The sequence below is a fragment of the Bombina bombina genome, chromosome 6 (assembly GCF_027579735.1).
Source record: "Bombina bombina isolate aBomBom1 chromosome 6, aBomBom1.pri, whole genome shotgun sequence".
NCBI classification, from domain to species: domain Eukaryota; kingdom Metazoa; phylum Chordata; class Amphibia; order Anura; family Bombinatoridae; genus Bombina; species Bombina bombina.
This window is the reverse complement of record NC_069504.1, coordinates 884,431,213-884,456,791: the sequence shown is the minus strand read 5'-3', so window position 1 is coordinate 884,456,791 and position 25,579 is coordinate 884,431,213. Positions and strand designations below refer to the sequence as shown.

The following is a 25,579-nucleotide window of genomic DNA, read 5'->3' as shown; positions in this document are numbered from 1 at the left end:
AATTGAAACCTCAACCTAATCAAAATGACTTAGCGTGTAAGGAAAGCAGATGTCATTAGCTTAGCTTTGTATTTACACAAAATCTTCCTTATCATTTTTCTCACTGTATACACAGTGAGGCCAGTACTTTGAGAGAACAATTAAAAATGAGAATTGTATTATTTTTCTGACAACCCAAACCCCCCCTCCCCTGGGAGTTTGATGTCTTCTAAATATTCTTGTTTACATAGCTTTTCTACAAACAGTACTTAAGTACTGAAATTTACAATATAGGTGTGGATACAACATGGAGAAACAGCTATTGCAAATTACAAAAATAAATTAAAACAATGTAATACACTCCAGCAGGTAAAATGGATCATCATGAACACATTACAGGAGAGAAAACAAAACAGTACATTGTGCCTTTAATATAGGATGGTCTAAATTTGTTAATGTTATTTTTGAAAGTACAAAATTGCATGTTGTGATGTGGTGACAATAGCATATATATTTAGAAGTTGTGAAATCAATGTTTTGTTTTTTAAAAAACATTATTGTTTAATCCATTTGAGCTGGGCATTATGGGTATACAGTGTATGAGGTGTAATGTATAAGCATTATACTGTATTCATTTATTGTAAAAAAAAAAAAAAGTGTTTTTTATTTTGGCGTGTTTTCGGATTACAAACTAGATTAAAGGGGCATGAAACCCATTTTTTTCTTTCATGATTCAGATAAATCATGCAATTTTTAACAACGTTCCCACTTACTTCTATCTAACTTGCTTCATTCTCTTGGTATCCTTGAAGGAGCAGCAATACAATACTGTAAATAAACAAATGAGATAATAGAAATACATTGGAAAATTATTTAAAACTTTCATGTCCCTTACCTGTACAGGATATTAATATCTTGTATAAAACATTGCAGTGGCTTTTTCTGGTCACGATAGTGCATTTTGAAACATTTCTTACACTGTAAAATGTATTTTGTACAAAGGTGCCATTTCTACTGTTGAAACTAATGAGCCGTTTCTTTTCCGCAAAACTATATCTCATTGTACCAACTGCGTGTATGCAATCTCACTGTACCAACCTCGTTATGCATTTTTACTGTAGCTGTACTATAGAACTGGAATATTAAGGGATATCTTTCTAACTGTCCTAATAATAAATGATGCCACCAATATATGCTTTTTTTTATATGTATAGGGGGGATTTTCTAAACCGTAAACATATTTAAACAGGACGGTATTTGTATTTATAAAGGTAACTAGTATTAACTAGTTTTACATAGTGTTGTTGGGGAGTAAATTCCTGCATCACAGTCCAATTTAAACACTAATTGCATTTTTGCTTATGGAATTGTTATAACTTCAGTGTTTATTTTTTTTATTCACCCAATATTTAATTTTGTTGGGGGGCTCCATAATGGAATTTATTATGCTCAGAGACCACTAGAGCATTAGATTGTCATTTACTAGTTTTTCCTGCCATTTGCTGTGTTCATGACCTTACTTTAAGTTCCTGAACCTATTTCCTGAATTCCTGTTTGTCTTCTATTGTGACCACTTACCTCTTTCTCTAGTGCTTGTATTTTGTTGATTTACAATCTTCTTAGCCTGCTCTGACTTCAGTGATTATTTTAGGCCAAAAAGCTATGCCATTTTTGTGCTGTATATTCTGTGCTGGAAAACTCTAACACATTCTGCTTGTATCTTACTCTGGTAGTTTGTACTGTGTACCCACTTATGTGTAATTGCTTTGCTAATATGAATCCTCATTGCTGCATACTCCTGTGCTAGTAGACTGCAGGTTCCTCTGCCAGAAAATGTACTTCTGTGTGTTACTAGACTGCAGTTTATTCTGCCAACTCCTGCTGTATCTCCACCTGGTATCAGTTTTATTCACCAGGAATCTGGTTCCTTTCTGCTTAGTGATTGCTGTATATTCCTGGACTACCACAATCCTGTCTGTTTCCAGGTAGCTGCTCACTCTGCCAGCTCCTGCAGTTCAAACACTCACATCTTTTCTTTTACAACTGTACTCATTCATTGCTGTTTGCTCAAAAACAATACAAACAGTAAGAGCACACCAGTAATGTATTGCCACAAATGGCTCCAATCACACAAATAAGACTCACAATACTCACAATGTTGATGCTTGTGAAGCACACTGGGCAAATTAGCAGTGCCCCAGATTGCTAACACTCTAGGATCAAACAGTTATCCCACCTTAGCTGATAATCAAAACAGCTAATAACCTGCTCCAAATAAATAGAATCAATGAGAATATACACCAGCCAGACCTGGTAGTTAAAAAACAACATTCAAATGACAATTCATTAAATCGCAAAGTAATAAAAACAATGTAACATTTTTATAGGCATTTTAAAAAAAAAAATCCTATAAAAAGGAGGCGGTTACTAAATAGAGCACTTCCCCTGTGCTATTTATAGTGACTGATGACATCTCTGAGTCATCATTTTATTTCCTTTAAAATAAATCTATGCATCCAGAATTATATATGAACTACTACACCCATCCAATGCTTGTCCCCTCACCTGAGATGAGTGCAAAATATGCTGAGCGAGAAGGGAAATGAAAGAAGATATTTATTTTTTATTGATGTTTTTATTATTTGTTTTTATAACTTTATTGCCCCCCCCCCCCCCCGACACAGGTTGTAACTAAGAGGTGGAGATGGATGGGTCCAGGTTACTATGTAGATTGTAGTAGCTGTGATGTCCAGATGCCCTGCCACAGCTTTTATGTGCAATGGGGGAAAAAGCACTGTTTAGACCAGGTTTTGACAGGCGTTTGCTATGGGGTGGGGGATTGGGTTGCTTCCACTACTTACTGACTGCTTCATGGTTTCCATCTAATTGAGCAGGAGGCAGCAGTCTTAGATGCATGAAAGAAGGCTGTGTGTGTGTCTCCCTGTGTGTGTCCCTGTGTCTGTGTCCCTGTGTGTGTGTGTCATTGTGTGTGTGTGTGTGTGTGTGTGTATGTGTGTTCCTGTTTGCAGGGACTTTAAAAATCTCAATACACATTTATTGCTAAAATAATATGGCAATAATTATATTAAAAAAAAAGGAAGTCTGCAATCACAGTACTTTACTTTTTTTAATGATGGGAGATGTTCCTATATATAAATATTGTATTGTTTTAGTAATAAATGTATATTGAATTGTTTTAAGCAATTTATTAACTAGGAAAATACTGTGCCATATTATTTTATCAATAACTGTGTATTCAGATTTTTTAAAGTCACTGATTAATCCCTGTTTTTAGTGCCAGTCCACTTAATTTGCTATCAAGTGGTATTCTGAGGATGTATGTGTGTATCTATATATATATATATATGTGTGTCTGCCCTTCTGTGTATGTCTCCATGTATGTATGCCTATCCCTTTGGGTATCTGTCTGTATGTGTTTGTCTATCCCTATATGTGTCTGCCTTCATGTATGTGTGTGTCTACCCCTGTATGTGTGTGTCTGCTTGTGTCTACCCCTCTGTTTGTTTGTCTGCATGTATGTGTGTGCGCTTATCACTTTGTGTGTCTGTCTGCATGTGTGTGTGTCTATTCCTGTATGTGTGTGTCTGCTTGTGTCTACCCCTATGTGTATCTGCATGTATGTGTGTATGCTTATCACTTTATGTGTCTGTCTGAATGTGTGTGTGTGTGTCTATGCCTGTATGTGTCTGTCTGCAAGTATGCGTGCTTATCTACCCCTGTTAGTATATGTGTATATATATACCTGTATGTTTGTGTGTTTGCATGTATGTGTGTATTTATCCCTCTGTCCCTGCATTCTGTATGTGTGTGTGTATCCCATCTCTATGTGTGCTTATGTGTCCAATCCTTGCCCATGTGCGTTTGTATGTGTAATGCTACCTTCTTGCCTCTGCCTGATGCCATATGAATTGTCCATCCTTCTCATGGTTATAAAAGGCCTCAGCTAGATGCCAGCTAAAAAAGCCCTTAATCGGGCACCGCTTACCACCATGTTGCATGTCTCTTTAGTTCCTTCAGACAGCTGAGATGGCTTTCTTAAAAAGACCAGTAATACCACATGTGTAAGGTGACACTATTTTTTCCCCAAGATTTTCTGTCATTGTTCCAACATCCTGTGGCACTGCAAAGAGGAATAGAAGTAGAAGAGATGTCATGCCTGGTCCTGATGACTACTAGAGCAAAACAGAAGCAGTCCACAATCTACCAGTTCATCCTAAAACATAGGAACAATCTACAATTCTATCAAAAAGACTCTCCTGGCTGAAGAGATCTTTGTGTCTCTTTTTAGAAGAATACACAGAGTATAAGCTAGCCATGTTAATGAAATTAAAGATGGCCGTGTTAGGCATCTAAGCATTACATACTGCTTTGATATTGTGAGCTTGAAGGATACCTGTTGTATGTCATCTCTTTGTTCCACGCTGTCTTTTCCAAAAACTTTGTTGGAGACATTTATTTTGCAACTCTTCTGTGAACACTATTCCATGAGTGTCTATCAACTTGCACATGTTTTGTCTTTTTTATGTCATTGACCTCTTTTTGGCAAGTTATCTCAGTGCCAGTTTCCACACATTGCTTGTGACTTAACACCCTTGCAAGACAGCCTTGTTTTTCTTTAACAGATGATTATACCCTCGGTGTGAATACATATCTATCAAAAGCACCATTTTTGCATATCAACGGTATTCAAAAAACAGCTGGCATGGCATTAGAACAAGCTTTATTACATAAAATATGTGGACAGCTTCTTGGTGATAACTATATGTTGGCTCTAAGATGGTGTATGGTACAGCATTTCTATGTATATTTTTTATACTATGTCCCCAATTAAAGTATATGTACTGAGTGTTTGAGTTTTATTGATATAGCTCTAGCATTACTGTTGCATTTTGTATATGATAATGATAATAATGTGTAAACTATGCTGTTTTTTTATATTGTATTCTCTATGACTGTAATGTGTTGAAAAATTGGTCTTCCATCTTACTTTTCGTTTCTTGGGTCAACTCTTGCTGATTATTTTCTTTTACAATGCAAAAAAAGTCTGTGGTAATAAATTTAAGGTGTTTTTAACTCACTCTGACCATCAACATTTCTACCATTTCCCCTCCATTTAATTTATCCTCTTATGTATCTTTCCCAGTCTTCTCTTTTTTTGCCATCATTCTTTCTTCAGTCTATCATTTCTTTAATTTTCACTCACACACACATACTGTACATGGTGTTACCATGGAAATACTGCCATTTGCCAGAATGAATGTAAACAAAGTAAAATAAGAGACATATAGAAAGAAATGGATAGAAAAAGGGAAAGAGAATCAAAGAAAGAAAACAAGAGAGATGTAGAGCAGAGCTTAAACTAAATATATAGAGGAGTATAAAGTAAACAATAACTAAGAAAGCATGAGTTGTTGGGAGTAAAAGAATAAAGAAAGATAAAATAGTTTCTAGATTCAAGCAGAGTTTGAGACATAGGAAAAAGAGCTGATGAAATAGATCATATGACACTTTGAGTCAGTCCATACCGCCTAAAGTGGTATTGCACCTCTCCCAACAATTATCACTTCTGCTTATTAACACCTTTCCCCTCCCTTTTTCACTCCCTGTTGTCATATCTACGTTTTCACGGCCTAAATATATATTCATGTATGAAAAGCTGATTAAATGTGACTGAGGGAGGACTTCTGGTGAAAAAGAGAATGGAAAATGTACATACATTTTAATTCTGCCACATTACAATTTCAAAAGTGCATGCTTATAAAGACAAAACTCAGATAACTACATTTTTACTGTTATTAGCTCCTGCTGATTGATAAATTATACATTTCCAGACTCAATATGGCTGTCTATTCCTTCCCCTCCTAAGATGGCTGCCACCACCTGTGGGCATTGCTTTCTTAGAACTTCCTCTGGCAAGTGGCATAATTTCCTGCCACCTTTTCCTCATAAATTTTGCAATTCAAAATTTCTTCATTATGAAACTCACAGAAATCATAGAAGAGCTAGAGGCCCGTTTAACCCTAAACCTGATAAGTATCCCCTCTCCGGCCCTAAAGCTGTTTTTTTCCTTTTCCTTTTGAAATGGGTCATAATAAATTTGTATATGTATATGTATTTTTTTTCTTTTTTTTTTTATCTTTTTGTCTACAAACTGATCTTTTTGAAGAAAGCGGGATTTGTCTTTTGTTTTCCCGCTAGCAAAAACTACCTTTATCTTGTGATTTTTTTTCTTCTTTTATCTTTGCAAATGATCTTTTACATTTTTTTCCAGCCTAATTTGTTCCTTTTCTTCCCCTTTTTGGGGGGAAATTAGTAGTAAACTAAAATACATCCTCTTTGCGAAGGGAGAGAGAGGGGAATTCAATAGATTTTTCCTTTTGATTTTGTATTTTTTTTTAACTAATTGTGGGGGAATTCAGCTGAAATGTTTACACTTTTGTACCCCAATTTATTTCTTTATTTTAATTTAATAAACACCTCCAAATTTTTTTTTCAATTTCAAATTATATTCTCATGTACAGGGATATCAACAGCAACAACATGTTATGTTAAAATCAAAGTATAGTCAAAAGGAAAACGCACATAGAGAAGAATTTTATAAAGTATTTGGAAGTAGGTATATAAGGCAGTTAGTTGTACATGACAAAATAGTAGACATAGTTAAACGATTTATGGAACAAAAGGACAGTAATAGGAAAAACAAATACAATAGTTAGATTTATAGTAACAGGTTAGAAACAATAAAATTAGAAGATATTGGGATATGTAAATTTACACAGAAATGATAAATTATGAAGGTACATTACGTGAAACAACAGAATTGCAGAAAGTAAAATAAGATGTTACAGGAACATTTTCAAAGGAGTAATAAGAGATGTCATAGGGAAGACTTTATAGGAAGGAATATGAGTTATTTGGGATTATATTGAGGCTTTAATAATAAGGCATTATAGTAAAAACTGAATATCACCCAACATTTATATGTCACAAACTAGAAACACAAGTTGGGAGACTTTCTTTATAGAGAGAATAAACAAGCGCTATGGACTGGACATCAAAATTTATTAAATGTGCCATTTAAGACTGCAGTCCAAGTGTACTGCAAGTGGAACACTTTTTTGTGCACAATTTAAACAATAGGCAGCCATCTCAAAATTGGTACATTTTGGTGCATACTGGAATATTTTTCAAATCTCAGTTTTGAGAGACAGTGTCAGGAGATATAGGTCCTAAATCTTGTCAGGGCTGTAGTTTCTTGGAAAATATATAGAACAGTAGGAGAAGGTATATAGGAAGGTTTTATAAAGTAGTAGGAGGAGTTATCTGGAAAGGTTGTGTTATTCAATAGGAGAATTTACCATTAGCGGTTATATGAAGTAACAGGGTGATTTATAACAAGGTTTTACACAGAACAGTAAGATATCAGTAAACAGGTGGAAAACACGTTTTTAAAGCAATAGGAATTTTTAAATTAAATTTTATGAAACATAGGGAGGGCTGTTTAGTTATATGTAGTTATATATATATATATATATATATATATATATATAGCTATATAGCCTTATTACATAGAATAATACTATGAAAAATGAATGGCAATATTTATATGGCGCTCCGTTATATTCTGCAATAGTAGGAAGTATAATGGCAGTTGTAGTAATAAGCCAGACATTTAAGTGTGCTCTGTAGAAAAATAGTTGGAGTTTAATGGAATTCAGATGTAATATCTAAGATAGACAGATGTATATAGAGTAAAAGTAGGGCTTATGCAGATAGGGTATATGTTGTACTTCAAGTCACAGACACAGACTATTTGGAGCAATGCAATGTTTATATGAAGATGCTCTAAAATTAGCATTTATCTCTATGGGACCAGCATATTACATAAAACTGAACAATGTAACTACAAAATGATATACAGAAGAGTTTAAAATACATAGAACAGTAGGGGTTATATGGAGAAGTTATACAGAGTGATACAAGCAGTTAAAAAGAGAGTCTGTGAAGCAATAGAAAGGGTTGTAGGGAGTCATTATGCAGTTGTTAAGGAGACAAGAGGAGGTACCAGTAGATGTTTTATGACAAAAGATTAGGAATTGTATGGAACAGTTGTTGGCTAGAATGGTTTAGAATGAGCAACATCTACATATAAGAACACTGATAGGTAAATGTTGAGTGGAAAATAAGATAGACTCTAGTTGATTTTACAGTGAGTGACAGGAGAAATAATTGGTTAGATAAGAGTTATAAAATATTGTCATTTGAAGGAACATAAATGTTATAAACAAAAACCAATACGAGTTATAGAGAGAGGATATATGGATCAATAGGAGTAGTTATAGGGAGTGATAGAATTAATTTTAGAGAAACGCTATATGGAGTATTCACATTAGCTATACAGGCATTTCATGGTTCAGTTTAAGGAGTTGCAGGAAGTTGAAGCATGTGACAGTGGCAAGAGACATACAGTTTGTTTGCCAGGGTAATTGTCGCTAAATAATTCCTTCATTTAAAAAAAAACTATTTTTACATTGTCCTTCCCCCCAAAATGTTTTTTTCCATATATGGTTTTCCAACAAAATAAGCACAGTTTACTGAATTCCCTGTTAACTGTATTTTGGTAAGCTTGTTTTTCTTTTTGATATAAGCAGAATATTGAAAAGAAAAAAAATTGTTTTTTTTATGACCATTTCTTGAATCTATTTTTTCTTTCTCTCTTCCCCCTTTCTCTCTCTCCCTCGGTTAATTTTTTTTTTTTATCATCTTTTTCTTTTCTTTTTTTTTTCTTTTTTTTATATATTTTTTTCGCCTTGACCTCCAGGTCCCATTTCCAAATCTCGGGAGGACCCCAGAAAATCTCAGCACACTCCAGATGAAGGTAGAATTTCTCATCTTTCTTGATTACTTTTTTTTTTCTTCCTTCCTTTTTGGGGGCGTTTTGCATGAATTAAAGATTTGGTAATAAAAATAGCTTATGTTTTTACACGTAATGACTGGCTGATTCTTGATTTCTTGAAGAGATGTCTTTTATCTTACATGTAAACGAATAGAATGAGTCAGAAGAATAAGAGATTTGAAGACATACATGGCAAAATAAGATATGTGTTTTTGCATTTACACATTTATGGAGAGAAAAAACTCTTTAGCCCTTTTTGTACCAGAGTCCTGCAGACAATCACTTTCTTGAAGTCATTGTGTCCCTAACTCCTTTCCTGATAGAGCCCTGCAGAACATTACTTCCTGAACTTCTCTCCCGATAAACCCCTGAAGAACATCTCTGCCTTAACCCATCGTTAATCTGACTGCATTGATGGAATTTTCCTCCTAACAGCTTAATTAAGGAGCATGGAGAGGGGGGGGGTGAGGAATGAAGAGGGGCGCTAATTATTTTTCTGCTGCTCGTTAAGATTAATGAGAGAGCGGAAAAAAGCAGTGTTAGCATTTACAGAGCAGAGAGAGGAGGAGTGTGACAGAGGGAGAGATAGTTATGATATGAGGAAAAAGAGTACAGGTGAAACACAGGAAGATAAGTTTTAAGACATATACAAGGGTTACATAAGGTATATAGATATAAATGAAGTGTATTAGAATGATATCTAACGTTTTGTCAGTTAGCCTTGAGCCCTACACTATCAATAATTTTTGCTTGAGGGGTTTATAAAAGAGATGGAAAAAAAAATAATAAAAGTGTTGCGGGAAAAAAAGAGAGATAGGAACCAGAGGAAAAAAAGAAATGACGGAGATAGATGTTAATGGCGGGAAAAAAAGAAAATATAGAGAATGGAGAGAAAGATTGATAGGATTACAGGAAGAGAGACACAGAAGGGTAGACTGAATAAGGTAGGAGAGCATTGTAGATAAACAGATAAGTGAAAAACTATGTGAGAGTAAAGATAGATGGAATAGGTCAAAATGTAAGAATACGGAGGTATAGCTAGGGCTCTATAGGAAACGTAATGGGGGGGAAAGGGTTAAGTGTACAAGAATAAATGGAAGAAAAAGATTAAGGCTGTATAAATATAAATAAATCAAGGTGTTTAGAGAAAACAGAGGTAGGATAGAGAAGTGTTTACAGGTTCATTTCCCACTTCTTTTTGATTTCCTGCAGCCATTAGCCTTAGTCATATTGGGTAGGTGGGAAATCTAAACCAAACAATAGGGAACGGGAATGATCAATATAATTACCCATAAACCATTATTATTAATATTATTAATATTCTGTTACCCATAAATCATTATATATATATATATAATATAATGGTTTATGGGTAACAGAATAGATGAGTGTCAGAGGGGAGACTTAGGAAGCATGAAGAATCTCGTTAGTCATCTCACATTTAAGAGTTAACAGTTAACTGTAGGTGACTAATGACAAATGATGTCCTATGAGTCTTTGTATTCAAATGATTAGTAGAATAAAGCAGAGCAAAGCTCTGACAGTGGAATTGTGAAGAGGAAAACAAGACAAAGCATATGTACACTAAGGTTAATGCAGACACAGAAGTATGTCAGAAATGGAATGAGATAGCTGGTGAAGGACATAGGTTTTGGGCTTTGAAAAGAGGATGTAGCGGGAAAAAAAGATGGAAATCTGTTGAGAAATAGAGAACTGGAGGAAGCAAAAAAAAGTAGAGGGTTAATTTTAGGGAAAAATGTCACAAGACTGATAGCTCTCTGCCCTCCCCACCACCTATCCTTGTTAAGAGTTTTTGACTAATTAATCAACTCAGATTTCAGACAGATTAATTAGCCAACAGTTTTCAAGAAAAAAATGAGCGATGAGCTGCATTGCTGTGTTATAAGAGGTAGGTAAATAGTGTTAAGATTTGCTGGATTCTGTGGAGAGGATTTGTCTCAGTAAATATATTCAGTACACAATGTGGTAAAAGGGGAAAGTAATGCAATGCGTCTGGCACTAGCACTGTTAAGCATTGGTGAAGAGTAGCAAGACATTAGGACTCTGGAACAAGATGAACTAAGAAAACAATACGGTACAGGTCTCTTTTGTAAAAGGGGTTAAGTGAGCAAGTCTGCAGAGTGGGACAACCCTTTGGCTGCCAGAGAGATGCAACAATTTGCTATTCAATGTTTTTCATCCTTCAGTGGCTGCCCAGGGGTTAAGAAAGTGACACTGCAGTGCTGTGATAGAAGGAAGTTTAGAAGAAGGTAATATTAGGACACTGTCAGTAGAAGGGTCAAGGGAAGGGTATTGCACAGCTTTGTTAAAAGGGTTAAGAGTGTAAGATTTAAGGGCTTTAATAGAAAGAAAGAGGGAAGTGAGAAAATTGTATAGTGTAGAGCTCTGATAGAAGAGTAAAGAGTGTAGTTTTTAGCAGAAAAAGACAATCTGCTGGGTTGTGAATGAAGAATTTTTAATACAAGAAATCTGTAGGGCTCTGGTGCTTGAATGGTTAAATGTAATACAAAATGAAGCTCAATAAAGTGGTCTGGTTATCAGAGCGATGTTCTGCAGTATATTCTGTCTCAGCAGGTAACAACCTGTAGTCATGTTTCCTTTGAAATTCAGACACTAAATCACCTACTCCCAAGTAGTGCTCCTTCTCACTCCGAATACCCCCTTCACAAGCTCTCACCCTCTCAAGTCTCAACTCCTCTCCCCACTCCAGATATCCGAGACAGCGGAAAGAAACCTGTCATGATGTTCATCCATGGGGGATCCTATATGGAAGGAACTGGGAATATGTTTGATGGTAGTGTCCTTGCTGCTTATGGAAACGTTATTGTGGTCACCATGAACTACAGACTGGGAGTGCTGGGTATGTCCCCCCTCAGATTCTCTGAATATTGAGGAATCTGTGTGTTGTTAGTGTGTATATTATATTAAGGTTCATTTAAAGAGACTCTGTTCATTAAATGTCTTGATTTAATGTATTTTCTTAATTTAAAGGAATTTAGAGCTGCACATGATCTTATATAAACAAGAATACGATATTCTGTTAAAGAGAGAATGTTCTGCTAAGGGGCATTGGAGTGATGCATTAACTTTAAAGCACAGCTTTTAATTCCCAAGGAGCACCGCATTACAGGGAATCATTTAAAATATGCATGCTGTGTTCATACATATTTTAAATGAAACTTACTGTTTTTTGCAGCCTCCAGTCATCCCCCAGTTTCACTATTTAAAAATAAATAATAAAAAAATAAAAAAACTAGGCTACAGCACTATAGCCACTCAGAGGTCATAATGCTTTTGCATTATTGTCCGTGTCAGCACTTTCACAAGCACTCATTGACTCAGTGCCTCTCTCTACCTAAGCATCTTGCACTCAAGAGTGTGCCATCTCTGACACCACTGACAATAAGGGTTCAGGCAATATGCCTTCTGCTTGGCAATAGTATATATATATATATATATATATATATATATATATATATATATATATATATATATATATATATATATATATATATATATATATATATATATATATAGTTTGTTCATAGTGAATAAGAAGAGATGTAAGTTAGTGCATTACTCCAAAGTCACTTTAAAGGGACACTGAACCAAATTTTTTCTTTTGTGATTCAGATAGAGCATGCAATTTTAAGCAACTTTCTAATTTACTCGTTATCAATTTTTCTTCATTCTCTTGCTATATTTATTTGAAAAAGAAGGCATCTAAGCTAAGGAGCCAGGCAATTTTTGTTTCAGTACCCTGGACAGCACTTGTTTATTGGTGGGTGAATTCATCCACCAATCAGCAAGAACAACGCAGGTTGTTCACCAAAACTGGGCTGGCATCTAAACTTACATTCTTGATTTTCAAATAAAGATACTAAGCGAATGAAGAAAATTTGATAATAGGAGTGAATTAGAAAGTTGCTTAAAATTGCATGTTCTATCTGAATCACGAAAGAAGAAACTTGGGTTCAGTGTCCCTTTAATGAGACATGATTACGTAAAAGGATTCTTTTGCCCATGCTTTAGAATCAATAAGGTTAAAAGGATATGAAACTGAAAAAAAATATTTTTGTGATTCAACCAGAACATATTGGGCTAAATTACGAGTGGAGCGGTAACAGTTACGCGCAAGCAATAAGGGGTTTATTGCAGGTGTTTGCGTGCGTTGGGTTTTCCGCTCGTATTACAAGTTGAAGGTAAACGCAATCGATTGAGCGCAATCGCAATTTATACTAGAATGTTTACCGTAACTTCAGAGCTCTGGTTAACTGTTTCGTGAAACATAAAAGTTGCACAAATCACACCAAAAATACATTACAGATACAGTTACACTCGTAATAGCACAATCTAATAAAAATTATTAAAGTATTGTACAAAAAAATTATAAGGGCTCAAAGATATGAGGTCTAAGGTGTTAAATAAAGTGAATAAAAGGCCTTTAACATAGAGATACATACATATACATGTCTAAATATCTATGTATATATATATATATATATACAGTATATATAAATATATATATGTCTATATATGTGTGCATGTGTATTTATGTATTTTCTATGTGTATATATGTATTTACTGACATATATATATATATATATATATATATATATATATATATATATATATATATATATATATATACACATATAAGCTTATAAATACATATGGTCACATATATAGACATATATAGCAGTGCTTTGGAGCCCTTTGAAGTAAAGTAGATAAAAACATAAAAAAACATATTTGTGCAATATTCATATTTAATAAAGTGTTATACAGTGTATTTACTGTGAATATTTCACATTCCAATGTTCTGCACATAAGGGAATATGTTCTATGTATTTGTAAATAGATATTCCTACATAGATCTGTATATATCTATACGTATATATAAAATCACACACACACACACACACACATATATATATATATATATATATATATATATGTGTGTGTGTGTGTGTGTGTGTAGATATATATTTATATATATATATATATATATATATATATATATATATATATATATATATATATATATATATATAGAGAGAGAGAGAGAGAGGTATAAATATATATTTGTGCAATATATATATATATATATATATATATATATATATAAATATGTATTTATGAATCAATAGAACATATTCTTTTATGTGAAGAACATTGGAATGTGAAATATTCATATTTTCATGTTGGGTTAGCGCAATTGAGAATATGGTTTATTGTTTGTGTGTGAATAAGGTGCTTCATTGACTTCTATTTGAGAATAGGTTATCGTGCGTGCGATATCCTTAGTTCGTCCTTTTATTCGCATCACGTTAGTGAGCGAGTGAAAAAGCTTACTTCTAGCGCTCCACTTGTAATCTAATCCATTCTTTTTAAAAAAGTTTCCAAATTACTTATATTATCAAATTTGCTTAGTTCCCATGGTATTCAATGTATTCTAGGTAGGGGTCTGTAGCACTACATGGCGGAAATAGTGCTGCCATCTAGTGGTTTTGCAAATGGATACCATTCTTGCAAAACTGCTGCTACAGAAATAGGCTGGCTTCTAAGCATTACGTCAATGTTTTTCAACAAAAGATACCAAGAGAATTATGAAAATTTGATAATAGAATGAAAAACTTGTTTAAAATCACATGCTCTATCTGAATCATGAAAAACGTTGTGTTTCATATCCCTTTAAAACAGAGGCACAGCACCTAGTGCCTCAATCTCCAAATTCACCAAGATAACTCAATAAACTTGTCTGGCATAATAGGACTCTCTTCTCATTTAAAGTAACAGTCACCTCAAAAGCTTTAAACTAATATCTCTGAGGCCCATTATATGTTAGTTGCTGAGGAGCCGTAATACATTTCTAAATAGTAAAATTAAATTGATGGAGGCTTCGTGTCCTAGTATGTGCATCAATTACTGAAATTCATTGTAATACAATCTCCTAGGTCATAAGTGTATTGTTGTCCCATTATCAGTTCCATATTTAAAGGAAAAAAAAGATACTATGTCAATTTAACATTTAGTCACTTGCAGCAGATTTAAAGGGACAGGAAACCCCAACATTTTATTTCATGATTCAGATATAAAATACATTTTCAAATAACTTTCCAATTTGCTTCTTTCTCTTGTTATCCATTACTGAAGGAACAGCATTGTTCTACTTGTAGCTAGCTGAGCACATCTAGTTAGCCAATCACAAGAGACTAATGTGTACAGGCACCAATCAGCAGCTAGCTCCCACTAGTGTAGGATCTGTGCATATTCTTTTTCAACAAGGGATACCAAGAGAACGAAGCACATTTAAAAATAGAAGTGAATTTAAAAGTGTCTTAAAATAACATGCTCTATCTGAATCATGCAAGTTTAATTTTGACTTTCCTATCTCTTTAATAATTGCAAATTTTAAATTCATTGTAGGCAGTGGGTGCTGTATTACGTTGCCAGTAAATTTGTGGCTTTGTAAATCTAGGCCATTTAAACTGTTTTGTTAATAAGGAGCCCTTGTATCTTACTTTTTCTATTTGCAGGATTCATGAGTACAGGAGACCAAGCAGCAAAGGGAAATTACGGGCTACTAGACCAAATACAAGCTTTACGATGGCTAGAAGAAAATATTGGACATTTTGGAGGGGACCCAGAGAGAATCACCATCTTTGGGTCAGGGGCAGGAGCTTCCTGTGTCAGTCTCCTCATCCTCTCCCACCATTCTGAAGGTCAGCTCATGTACACATTAGGCAGAAGAAGCCCAAAATCATACTGTGAAATGTATGCGTGTTCTTCCCCCTTATGGTATAGACCATGTGACTTTATTGTTCACTATAAATAATAGGACATAATCTCTTCCCATAGATCCTCACATTGGTCACATATTCTCTCTCTCTGTTGCTTGAAGTAACCTTTTCCTATAAATACTTCTATTGCTCCATATAGCATCACCCTATAGACCTTAATATCACTCTATATAAACTCACACTGTAGCTCGTTCATTTGCTTCATATTACTTCCTCTTTAAGCTCCTCCTATGACACCAGATAACATTTCTTCATAAGAAACATATTCTAGGGCCCCACAAATGCTAATGGTGTCCCTGTATGTACTTCATATAAGCTCCTCTTTTAACTCCTTTTGCTGAAGATATCTTGAAAAAAAAGGTTCTCTCATTGCTTCACATGACTTCCTGTATTTTTTCCAGCAATTTATCTAACCTTTTCCTCACTTACAGGGATAGTCTAGTCAAAATTAAACTTTCATCATTCAGATAGAGCATGCAATTTGAAGCAACTTTCTAATTTACTCCTATTATCAATTTGTTTTGTTCTAATAGTTTCTTGCTAATTGGTGGCTAAATGTGTTCCACCAATCAGCAAGTGCTACCCAGGGAGCTGAACCAAAAATGGGCCGGCCCCTATCCTTTACATTCTTGCTTTTTCAAATTAAGATACTAAGAGAACGAAGAAAAAATGATAGTAGGAGTAAATTAGAAAGTTGCTTAAAATTGCATGCTCTACCTGATTCATGAAAGTTTAATTTTGACTAGACTATCCCTTTAATATTGCTATATAAGCCTCTATTACTCTTTCCATAACTTCATATAATTATTCACTGCACCCTGTTTTGATTCTTAGAACCTTTTTGTATAACTACCTTACTCCTTTAAATAACTTATTACTGAAATTCCAAGTTTATTCTATTTTTCTATAGAGCAGGTTCCTATCACCCTTCTGTTGCTTAAAGGGACATTCCAGTCAAAATTTAAATGCACATAGATGAATTATATCTTTGAATAGAAACATATTTGCAATATACATGCATTGGCAAAATGCTTCTAGTAGAAGTTATCACTGTTTTAGTGTTAACACTTTTCTCTGCACGTGCATGTGAAGCATAGCTAGATATTCTCAGTGCACCCACATTTTAAATAATGCAGCTTCGCAGAGAGCCAGTGGGGCTTGTAGCATTCCAGGCTCTCTGAGCAAGTGCTGGGATTAAAATACTGGTGCACGGTGCATACTTAAATACACTTTTGAAACACTTTTGAACCAGCTAAAGCTTTTATTAGAAGCATTTTTGATAATGCATCTATATTACAAACATGCTTCTGTTCAATACCGAAATGCACCTGTGTGGTTTCCAATTTTGGCTGGAATATCCCTTTAATACCTGTATATCTTCTCCCCATATTTATTTATAGCAATATTTATAAAGTATCTCACTGTAGGTCTAGCTATTGCTCCCTGTATCTTGTACCTGTAACTCTTCCTATTACTTCAAATTAAAGTGACATGAAACCCAAACATTTTCTGTGATGACTAAGAGAAAACATACAACTTTAACCAACTTTACAATTTACTTTTATTATTAATTTTGCATCATTCCTTTGGTATCCTTTATTGGAGGAGCAGCAATGTAATACTAGGAGCTAGCTGAGCACATATGTAAGCCAATGACATGATGCATATATCTGCAGCCACCAATCAGCAACTGGCTCTTGAGCCTACCTAGGTATCCTTTTTAACAAAAGATTCAAAGAGTTCAAAGCAAATTAGATAATAGAAGTAAATTGTAAAGTTGTTTAAAATTGTTCTATTTGTATCATGAAAGAAAAATTTTGGGTGTTATGTCCCTTTAAATAAATTTAACGTTCACCTAACAAATGTGGACCAGTGCTGTAGCTGGAGCATGCTCAGCAGACACACTTCTCGTGTGAGAGCAGCAAGCAGGAATGCTAAACACAATGTTTAATGCATTATAAAAGAGTATAATATCACAGTATGGCTTAAACATACAAAAAGCATAGGAGGATAGCTTTCTAGATCCCTTATATGCCTTTAATAATGATTCATATTTTACTGTTTTTCATGATGTACGCCTTTCCTATATATTGTTTCAATATGCACAGAACTTCTTCCTAAAGACCCCATGTATCTGTTGAATATTAACATCAGTAATACTTTATATAGACTGATTATATTTTATAAAATAACAATTGTATTGCCTGCTAGGTCTCTTCCAAAAAGCCATTGCTCAGAGTGGAACAGCCATCTCCAGCTGGTCTGTGAACTATGAACCCCTAAAATACACCCGTCTCCTGGCCTCTAAAGTGGGTTGTGATTACCAGGAAAATTCAGAGACGGTGAATTGCCTGAGAAGGAAACCTTACAGAGATCTTGTGGACCAGGACATCCAGCCAGCACGGTACCATATTGCTTTTGGCCCTGTGGTGGATGGTGATGTGGTGCCAGATGATCCAGAGATATTAATGGAGCAGGGAGAGTTCCTCAATTATGATATCTTGATGGGTGTCAATCAAGGTGAAGGCTTAAAGTTTGTGGAGGACACCCTGGAGAATGAGGATGGCATCTCTGCCAGCTACTTTGATTTTACAGTGTCCAATTTTGTGGACAACCTCTATGGCTACCCAGAGGGAAAGGATGTCCTCCGTGAGACTATTAAATTTATGTACACAGATTGGGCAGACCGTGACAATGGGGATATGAGGAGGAAGACTCTTTTGGCTCTGTTCACAGATCACCAGTGGGTAGCTCCGGCAGTAGCCACAGCCCGCTTCCATGCAGAATATGAATCCCCTGTATACTTCTATGCCTTCTACCACAGATGCCAGGCAGAAGGGCGGCCAGAATGGGGAGAAGCAGCCCACGGGGATGAAGTTCCCTATGTTTTTGGGGTGCCTATGGTTGGAGCCACAGATCTTTTCCCCTGCAATTTCTCCAAAAATGATGTCATGCTTAGTGCTGTAGTCATGACATACTGGACCAACTTTGCAAAGACAGGGTAAGAGCATATGTCCTAATAAAGTTTTTTTATTTTGTATTTCATATATAATGTTTCCAGTATATTGCTAGCTAATTTCGATTGGTCACTGTTTTACCACTGCATTGTCTTCACTCTTTTACTCCATTTACTGCTTCCTTTATATTTTTACCATCCTAGAACAGGTTTTGCGCTACTCCCTCTTTTGTTCATTATATCAAAAATATATATATATACAAGTATTGAAATTTACTAAAAATACCTATATGCTCCCTCACAAATTGTGGATAAAACTTGCTCCAAATCAACATACATATAATTCCATTAATTAAAAAAGAGAGGTGCGACACAGGCTAGGTATAAAGTAAAGATCAATTAAAAAAATCAATAAAAAGTTAATAAAAAATTTAGGTAAAGATCAATAAATATTTGATACTAAATGAGATTTCATAAATTATCAATTTTATCAAATTAAATACATTTATTAGACAATCAATATGAATTACCGAAGCGCTTCAGGTGAACAAAAAACGTAAAATATAAATTGTTAAAAGCCCTCCAATAAATGGATTACAGTTACACAGTCTCTCAGTATTAGCAGTTGTATTTGTTAGAAAGTGATATATCCACATAGAAATTGTATTATTCTTCTGCCTTCTGTGTATCCATCTTCACAATAGGTAGTCAATCTCCGCTGCAATCCAGCACAGAGAGGTGCAGTTTTTCAATGTTAGCGGTTGATTGAGTATTCAAGTAATCACAATCTTTGTCCCACACAGGATAACAAACACTCACTTGTTGTCCTGTATGGAATAAAGATTGTGATTACTCCCCTGAAATCCGCAATAACTGTGATGCTACTATCTTGTAACTTAAAGGGAAATGCGAATGCCGGAAAGGTAAATTACCGGTTTGACGAAGGATTAGAATTTTCATTTGATTTCTGCAGTACCATACAGATATCATTAAACATCAGGACTCTAACACAAAAAATGTACTTTTAGAGACTGTGTAATATATTTATTGGAGGACTTTTAAGAATTTATATTTTAAGTATTTTTTTCACCTGAAGCGCCGCTTTAGTTTATTCTTCAATCTCCCACCACTTCAACAATAAAATAAAAAGATTGGAAGTTTGGTTTCTTTTATAGTATTCTATTGAGACACGAACAAAACAAATGCCCACTATTGAAAGATACAATTAATTATTTTATTATATGCAAAGTTAAATGTCCAAAGCTAAAGGGGAATGTTGCTGTATTTTTGTATTATGTTGAGCCTATATATTTTACTGTACCTAAAAAGTTTAACTAGGTTCCACTGGATAACAAACAATTATGAAGGAGAAAACAGTCTTTACAAGTCACCCTAGTATCTCTGCTCCTTTCCTCTTATAATTATTGCCCTTCCCTGTACTATGCCCCACTATTAAAGTATCTTTTTTGTTATTCCTTCTGTCAGTTTCCACTTTCTTGGGCAACATATCCAATTTAAATTTCTATTTAATTGAACCAGTTTAACCCTGACTGACCAAACACCTCTCACTGTACACTCAATATTGTTCACTTCCACTTTCTTACTACAGCTTTTTCACTCTCAACTAAAGTAATTTTTCTTTTGATCATTTAGTTTGACTAATCTCTTTTTTCATGGACCACTGCAGATCCCTTACATTTAATTTATCTTACTCTCTTTCTTTGCAGTGACCCCAATCAGCCCGTCCCCCAAGACACAAAATTTATCCACACAAAGCCTAACCGTTTTGAGGAGGTGGTATGGACCAAATTCAACCCTAAGGAGAAACAGTATCTTCACATTGGACTCAAGCCTCGAGTAAAGGATAATTACCGTGCAAATAAGGTAGCCTTCTGGCTCGAGCTAGTTCCCCACCTTCATAATCTAAACACAGTTCTACAAACCTCCAGCACAACACGGCTGCCACCCTATAACCCACGTTGGTCAACTGGTCCATGGACAAGTGGTGGTGGAAGCAGCGGGAGTACCACACGACGCCCCCATGCCACTCTTCCTCCTGATGATGACGGAGATGAAAATGAGAATCATCCACGATATTCACCATTTCCAGGTGACTCACGTGACTACTCTACAGAGCTTAGTGTGACAGTAGCGGTGGGAGCCTCACTACTATTTCTCAACATTCTGGCTTTTGCAGCACTTTACTACAAGAGAGATCGACGCCATGAGCTCCGTCAGAGGCGCCACAGTCCAGGAAGAGGTGGTGCCCCTGGAAACGATTTGGCACACCATGGCCCAGAGGAGGAGCTTATGTCCCTCCAGATCAAAAGGGGTGGAGGGGCCCCTGACCTTGAGCCTTTGAGGCCCCATGACATCCTACGTCCAGCTTGTCCCCCCGACTATACACTTGCCCTTCGGAGGGCTCCTGAGGACGCACCACTCCCACCACCACCTCCACCACCTGCTTCTGTCATGGCACCAAACACCATCTCGGGCCTCCCCTCTTTACATCCATTTAATACCTTTCCCACTACAGCCCACAATAATACCCTTCCTCATCCGCACTCCACAACAAGGGTATAGGGGTACTAAGTGACCCACCAACTCTGCCCACATATTGCCTCTGTCTCCCCCTCCTCTTATGAACACCAAAGGAGGTGTTGTGGGCCCACCATGCCCAAAAAAAGATTTTGCCTCATGGCAGGAGGATGGGGGAGAGATAAGGACATTTAAGGAGCTGGAGCAGTTTGGATCCCTCTGCCTCTGTCTACTGTCCTTCTCCTCAGGCTATATAAACTTCCATCAAACTGCAAAATAGGCATATAAGGTCTACATTGCCTGAGCTGGGTTTTTCTGTCCAGATAATGGGGAAGGCAGGATAGGAGTAACAATAAAAGACTGTGAAGGGGATGTTGCTTCTAGGAAAAGAGGGGCAGCAGATGGGATTGGGTCAAATAGAAGATACCCTCTGTTTCTCCTTATAGAAGTGGAGGGGGAAGCGTGGTAAAAGGAGGTAGAGAGGTCTAGTTAATTAGGCCAAAACCTCTGCAGACTCACTTCTACAATTGCTTTATTTTTATCCATGGGCGGGATGTTATTTTGATGAAAGTTATATTGGGGGGAGCACAGATACCCCTTGCTCGGTATGTGTTTGGGTTTGGTAAATGCACTGAGTCCCCAAGGACTAAACAGCTCCCAAACGTATTACATTGAGTGCTACAGATTTAATGTATCATGATAAAAAAAGAACAGAAGAGCTCTCCCCGCAAATGGAGAGGAGGACGGAGGGTGAATGTAAATGGGGGCAAAGGAATGCATGACAGGCCAAACTAAATATCCCTCCCCTAAAACACAGTGCCAATGATTCCCTTCCTCCTCTGCCAAGTGTTAAAGTGGGTGGTGATCGAAGAGTTAAAGGTTGTATGCCTTTTCACTGCCATAGACTCCCCATTTCCCCCTCTAAATGGAATAGAGGGGGAGGGGGACTGTTAGTGTGCCAAAATATTTGGGGAGGTGAGTGTCTTATATCAAGGGTGTCTGCTCTCCTCCTCTATCTTGCTATCTCTACCTCTTCCCTTGTCTCTTCTCTCTCTCATCCCCCATGCCTGATATTCTCCAAATTTGCTCTATTCCTGCCCTCTTTTGCTTCTTCACAATTTCTTCATTCTCTTTTTTTTCTTCCCTCAACACTTTATTTTTTCTCCGGTCACACCCCTTGGCTCTAACTCTTGCCCAAAATAGGGATTAGATATCAGAAGCACACACATGACCCCACAATTCCCTTTTGGACATGGGGGATACTAGGGTAAGAGTATACATCCTTTGAATTTATAGGGAGAATGGTAAACAAGGACATTATGACATACGTTTAATGAACTTTAATATTTGATCTTCATATGAAGGTTTAATTTGAGAAAATAGATTAAAACATGGTGAGTCTATTACTTTTTCCACATTAAATGCAGTTCATAACATAAGGTCACACAGGGGAAATCCTATAATAAAATTCCCCATGAGTAGCAGGTGCATCCCTTGTGTAAGATACCTTCATATCAAGTCAAAAAGTGCCACTTAATTTAGGGATCCAGTTTTAGGGACAAGCTGGTTTCCCATCATTACATATCAGATTAATTTGTGATGCCTTTATCACAAAGAAAACTGCATTTCACCCTATAAATTCCTTATTTTAAAGTATTTTAATAGGTACACCTTGTTTAAAATCTATTTTTAAAAACTCATTGGAGGCCATTGGCCTTGTAAATGTGGACTTTCAGACTGTGGCCTCTTCCTCACTGATCTTAAGGGGGTTTGATTCCCTAAAGAAGCGCTCTATCATTAATGCATACTAAATATATATATAAATATATATATATATATATATATATATATATATATATATATATATATATATATATATATATATATATATATATATAGTAAGGTAAAGAAAGTCTGGGGATTTACAATGATATAATGAAGAAAGCAGAAATACACTTGCCTAAATTGTATCTACCCAATATAAGCAAATTATTTTAATCAATCGCTAATTTAGAATGTAATTTGATACACCTACTCTAACAAAGAAGTATACAATTCTTACTTCTTTACTAATATTTTTTGTTCATCTTTTTCATTGTAATTTGTTTTTCGGGGGGGGGGTTGTGCTTTACTAACATTTGACTGCTAAAAAGCTAACTGCTCATGTTACAGAACTAGTTAAAAAAAAAGTTTATGAGCATTATATTGAACAAGGTCTATAATAGGCCCCATTCTGCTGTGTATAGAGATATATAATTGTATTTATTTATTTTTTGGTTCTTTTTTTTGGCATCTAGAATATTTTAAAATGTATTATAAAAAAGTAGATATTTTTATGCATAATCTGCCTTAATTTTGCTTTCATTCCCATGGGGGATTGTCTCTGCTCATCAATACCACAGTGAGTAACGTCCCTAGCTCCAATAAGCCAACATACTGTGGTATTTGTTGTGCACAGATATACATTTACTTCAAGTCTGAATTTATATTTTTTTTTCAAGAAAATAAATATTTTTAGCATGTTTTAAATAATTCCTCATCTTTAACATGAATGATAATCTTTCCCTTTCATATTCTTGAAATATTTTTTGTTTCCGGGAACCAAAATAATGGCCCAAATAAATAAACTTACCAAAATTAATTTCTTGCTAGAACATTTAAATATTGAATGGTGCATTTTTGGTCTATTTTTTTTATATCATCCTTGCTTTGTAATATGAGATTTGCAAACAAATAATTTACCTGTAAAATAGGGAATGCATGACTGGTAAGTAGCACAGTGCATTGCTGACTGATTGTTGGTTCAGAACCCCCCTCCCCTTATGTTGCTAATCCTATTTTCATATTGTTTATTTAGATTTTTTTTTATCAAGCTTGGCTATTTTTTCAAAAAATTTTCATCAGGTGGCCAAACCTGTTCTAACACTGGTATGAAAATGTTATTTTGTGAAATAATATGCCTCTGTAACAAGCAGATAAACCAACAAAAAATATGAAACCCCAGATTTTTTTTCATGTAATCCATATATATATATATATGGGAGCTGAAGGCACAAAGATGCCTTATTGCCCTTTGGGGGCCTGGCGTTGAATCGGCTATCTGGCACTTTTTTCATTTCCTTTTTTGGGATCTTGGACTGAAATAAAATTCAAAAACTTTGGTGACAAACTGTTGTGTCATTCTCTTTTATTTTAGCATTTGTGACTTGATAACAGTGGGTATAAGTGTGGTTTCATAGGACTAAGCAAGAGTTAGAATACAGAGAGAGCTAGAATTATTTGTGTTAAATTTGGTAACGTGAAGAGATGCAAAAGGTAAGTGAAGTATTGAGATTGGTGTAAAAGATTAGACAGTATAGGGTAGTAAGCAGCGTAAAGGGAAACATATTAAGCAGTGTTTAATCTCCTTTTATACAGGGGTTAATATAGATGGTCTGCAAGAAAAGGGATAAATAAAATAGAAGAATAAGAGACTGGGAATAGAGATTGTGTAAAATTGATAGGGATAGTGAGGTGGAGATAAGGAACAAAATAAAGGCTGGACAGAGATTTTCAACAAGGAAGAGAGGAAATTTGGAAGGTAGGGATAAACAGTGAAGAGGTATGAGGCGAAGGGAGGAAGAGCGGGGTGAGATGAAGGAGGGAGGTACAGAGAGAGGAAATGAGTGTCTGTTTTTAGACAGCTCCTATTCTCTGCTCTCACCCTAAGGAATTGTGGGATGAATACTAATAAGACTGATTTGCATACATCTCATTTCCTGTCCCCACCTCCCATTCATTAGACAGAAAAGATATTAATTAGGGGGGGTTTATTCAGTACTAGAGGGCAAAGGTTAGGCTAGAGAAGGGGGAATAGACAGGGGCATGGGATAAAAAAATGACTGGTGAGAATTAGTGGAAAATCCAGTTGTTTTAGGCAGTGTCACTGTGCTTCCATTTTGTAACAGTGATTGCATGTTTACCACTGCCTGTTTCATTCTGATTTTTTATCTTGTATCACTGTGTTTGTGTCATTGATTGTATATGTCACTGTGTATGTTTGTGCAACTGTGTGTTTGTGTCACTATGTACGTGTGTGTGTCACTGTGCGGTCTCCAGTTGCCATGGTAATAGATCTGGTTGCTACGAGATATTCTGTCGTCATGGAAACAGGAGGGAGGGAGGCAACATCCTCCATCTCATATACAGATGCACACAAAATACAGAGACACGCTTACAGGGAAGACAAAATACATGTAGCATGCAGATACGAACATTGTACAATGATGCTCACTGTATATCAATATATATTACCCCCAGTGCCAATAAAAATAATAAAAGAGCCCAAAAACAGAGAATCCCTCCAAAACATGTAGATTTGATATA

At 35.7% G+C, this 25,579-nt stretch overlaps 1 protein-coding gene across 10 annotated transcripts in view; it reads left to right on the top strand.

Annotated features, from left to right (window-relative positions):
• Nucleotides 1-21,404, top strand: part of NLGN2 (neuroligin 2) — a 177,144-nt gene extending 155,740 nt beyond the window's left edge. For 4 of the 10 annotated variants that reach the window (XM_053718399.1, XM_053718393.1, XM_053718398.1 and 1 more), the window contains 4 exons: nt 11,628-11,777; nt 15,457-15,642; nt 17,932-18,721; nt 20,404-21,404. In XM_053718399.1, coding sequence (XP_053574374.1) covers nt 11,628-11,777; nt 15,457-15,642; nt 17,932-18,721; nt 20,404-21,259 — 1,982 coding nt within the window. In that variant the 3' untranslated portion in view covers nt 21,260-21,404. Of the gene's footprint in view, nt 1-8,821; nt 8,879-9,814; nt 9,827-11,148; nt 11,167-11,627; nt 11,778-15,456; nt 15,643-17,931; nt 18,722-20,403 lie in introns of all 10 variants that reach the window. The other 6 variants (XM_053718400.1, XM_053718396.1, XM_053718395.1 and 3 more) reach the window with 5 other exon arrangements.
• Nucleotides 21,405-25,579: the final 4,175 nt, after the last annotated feature.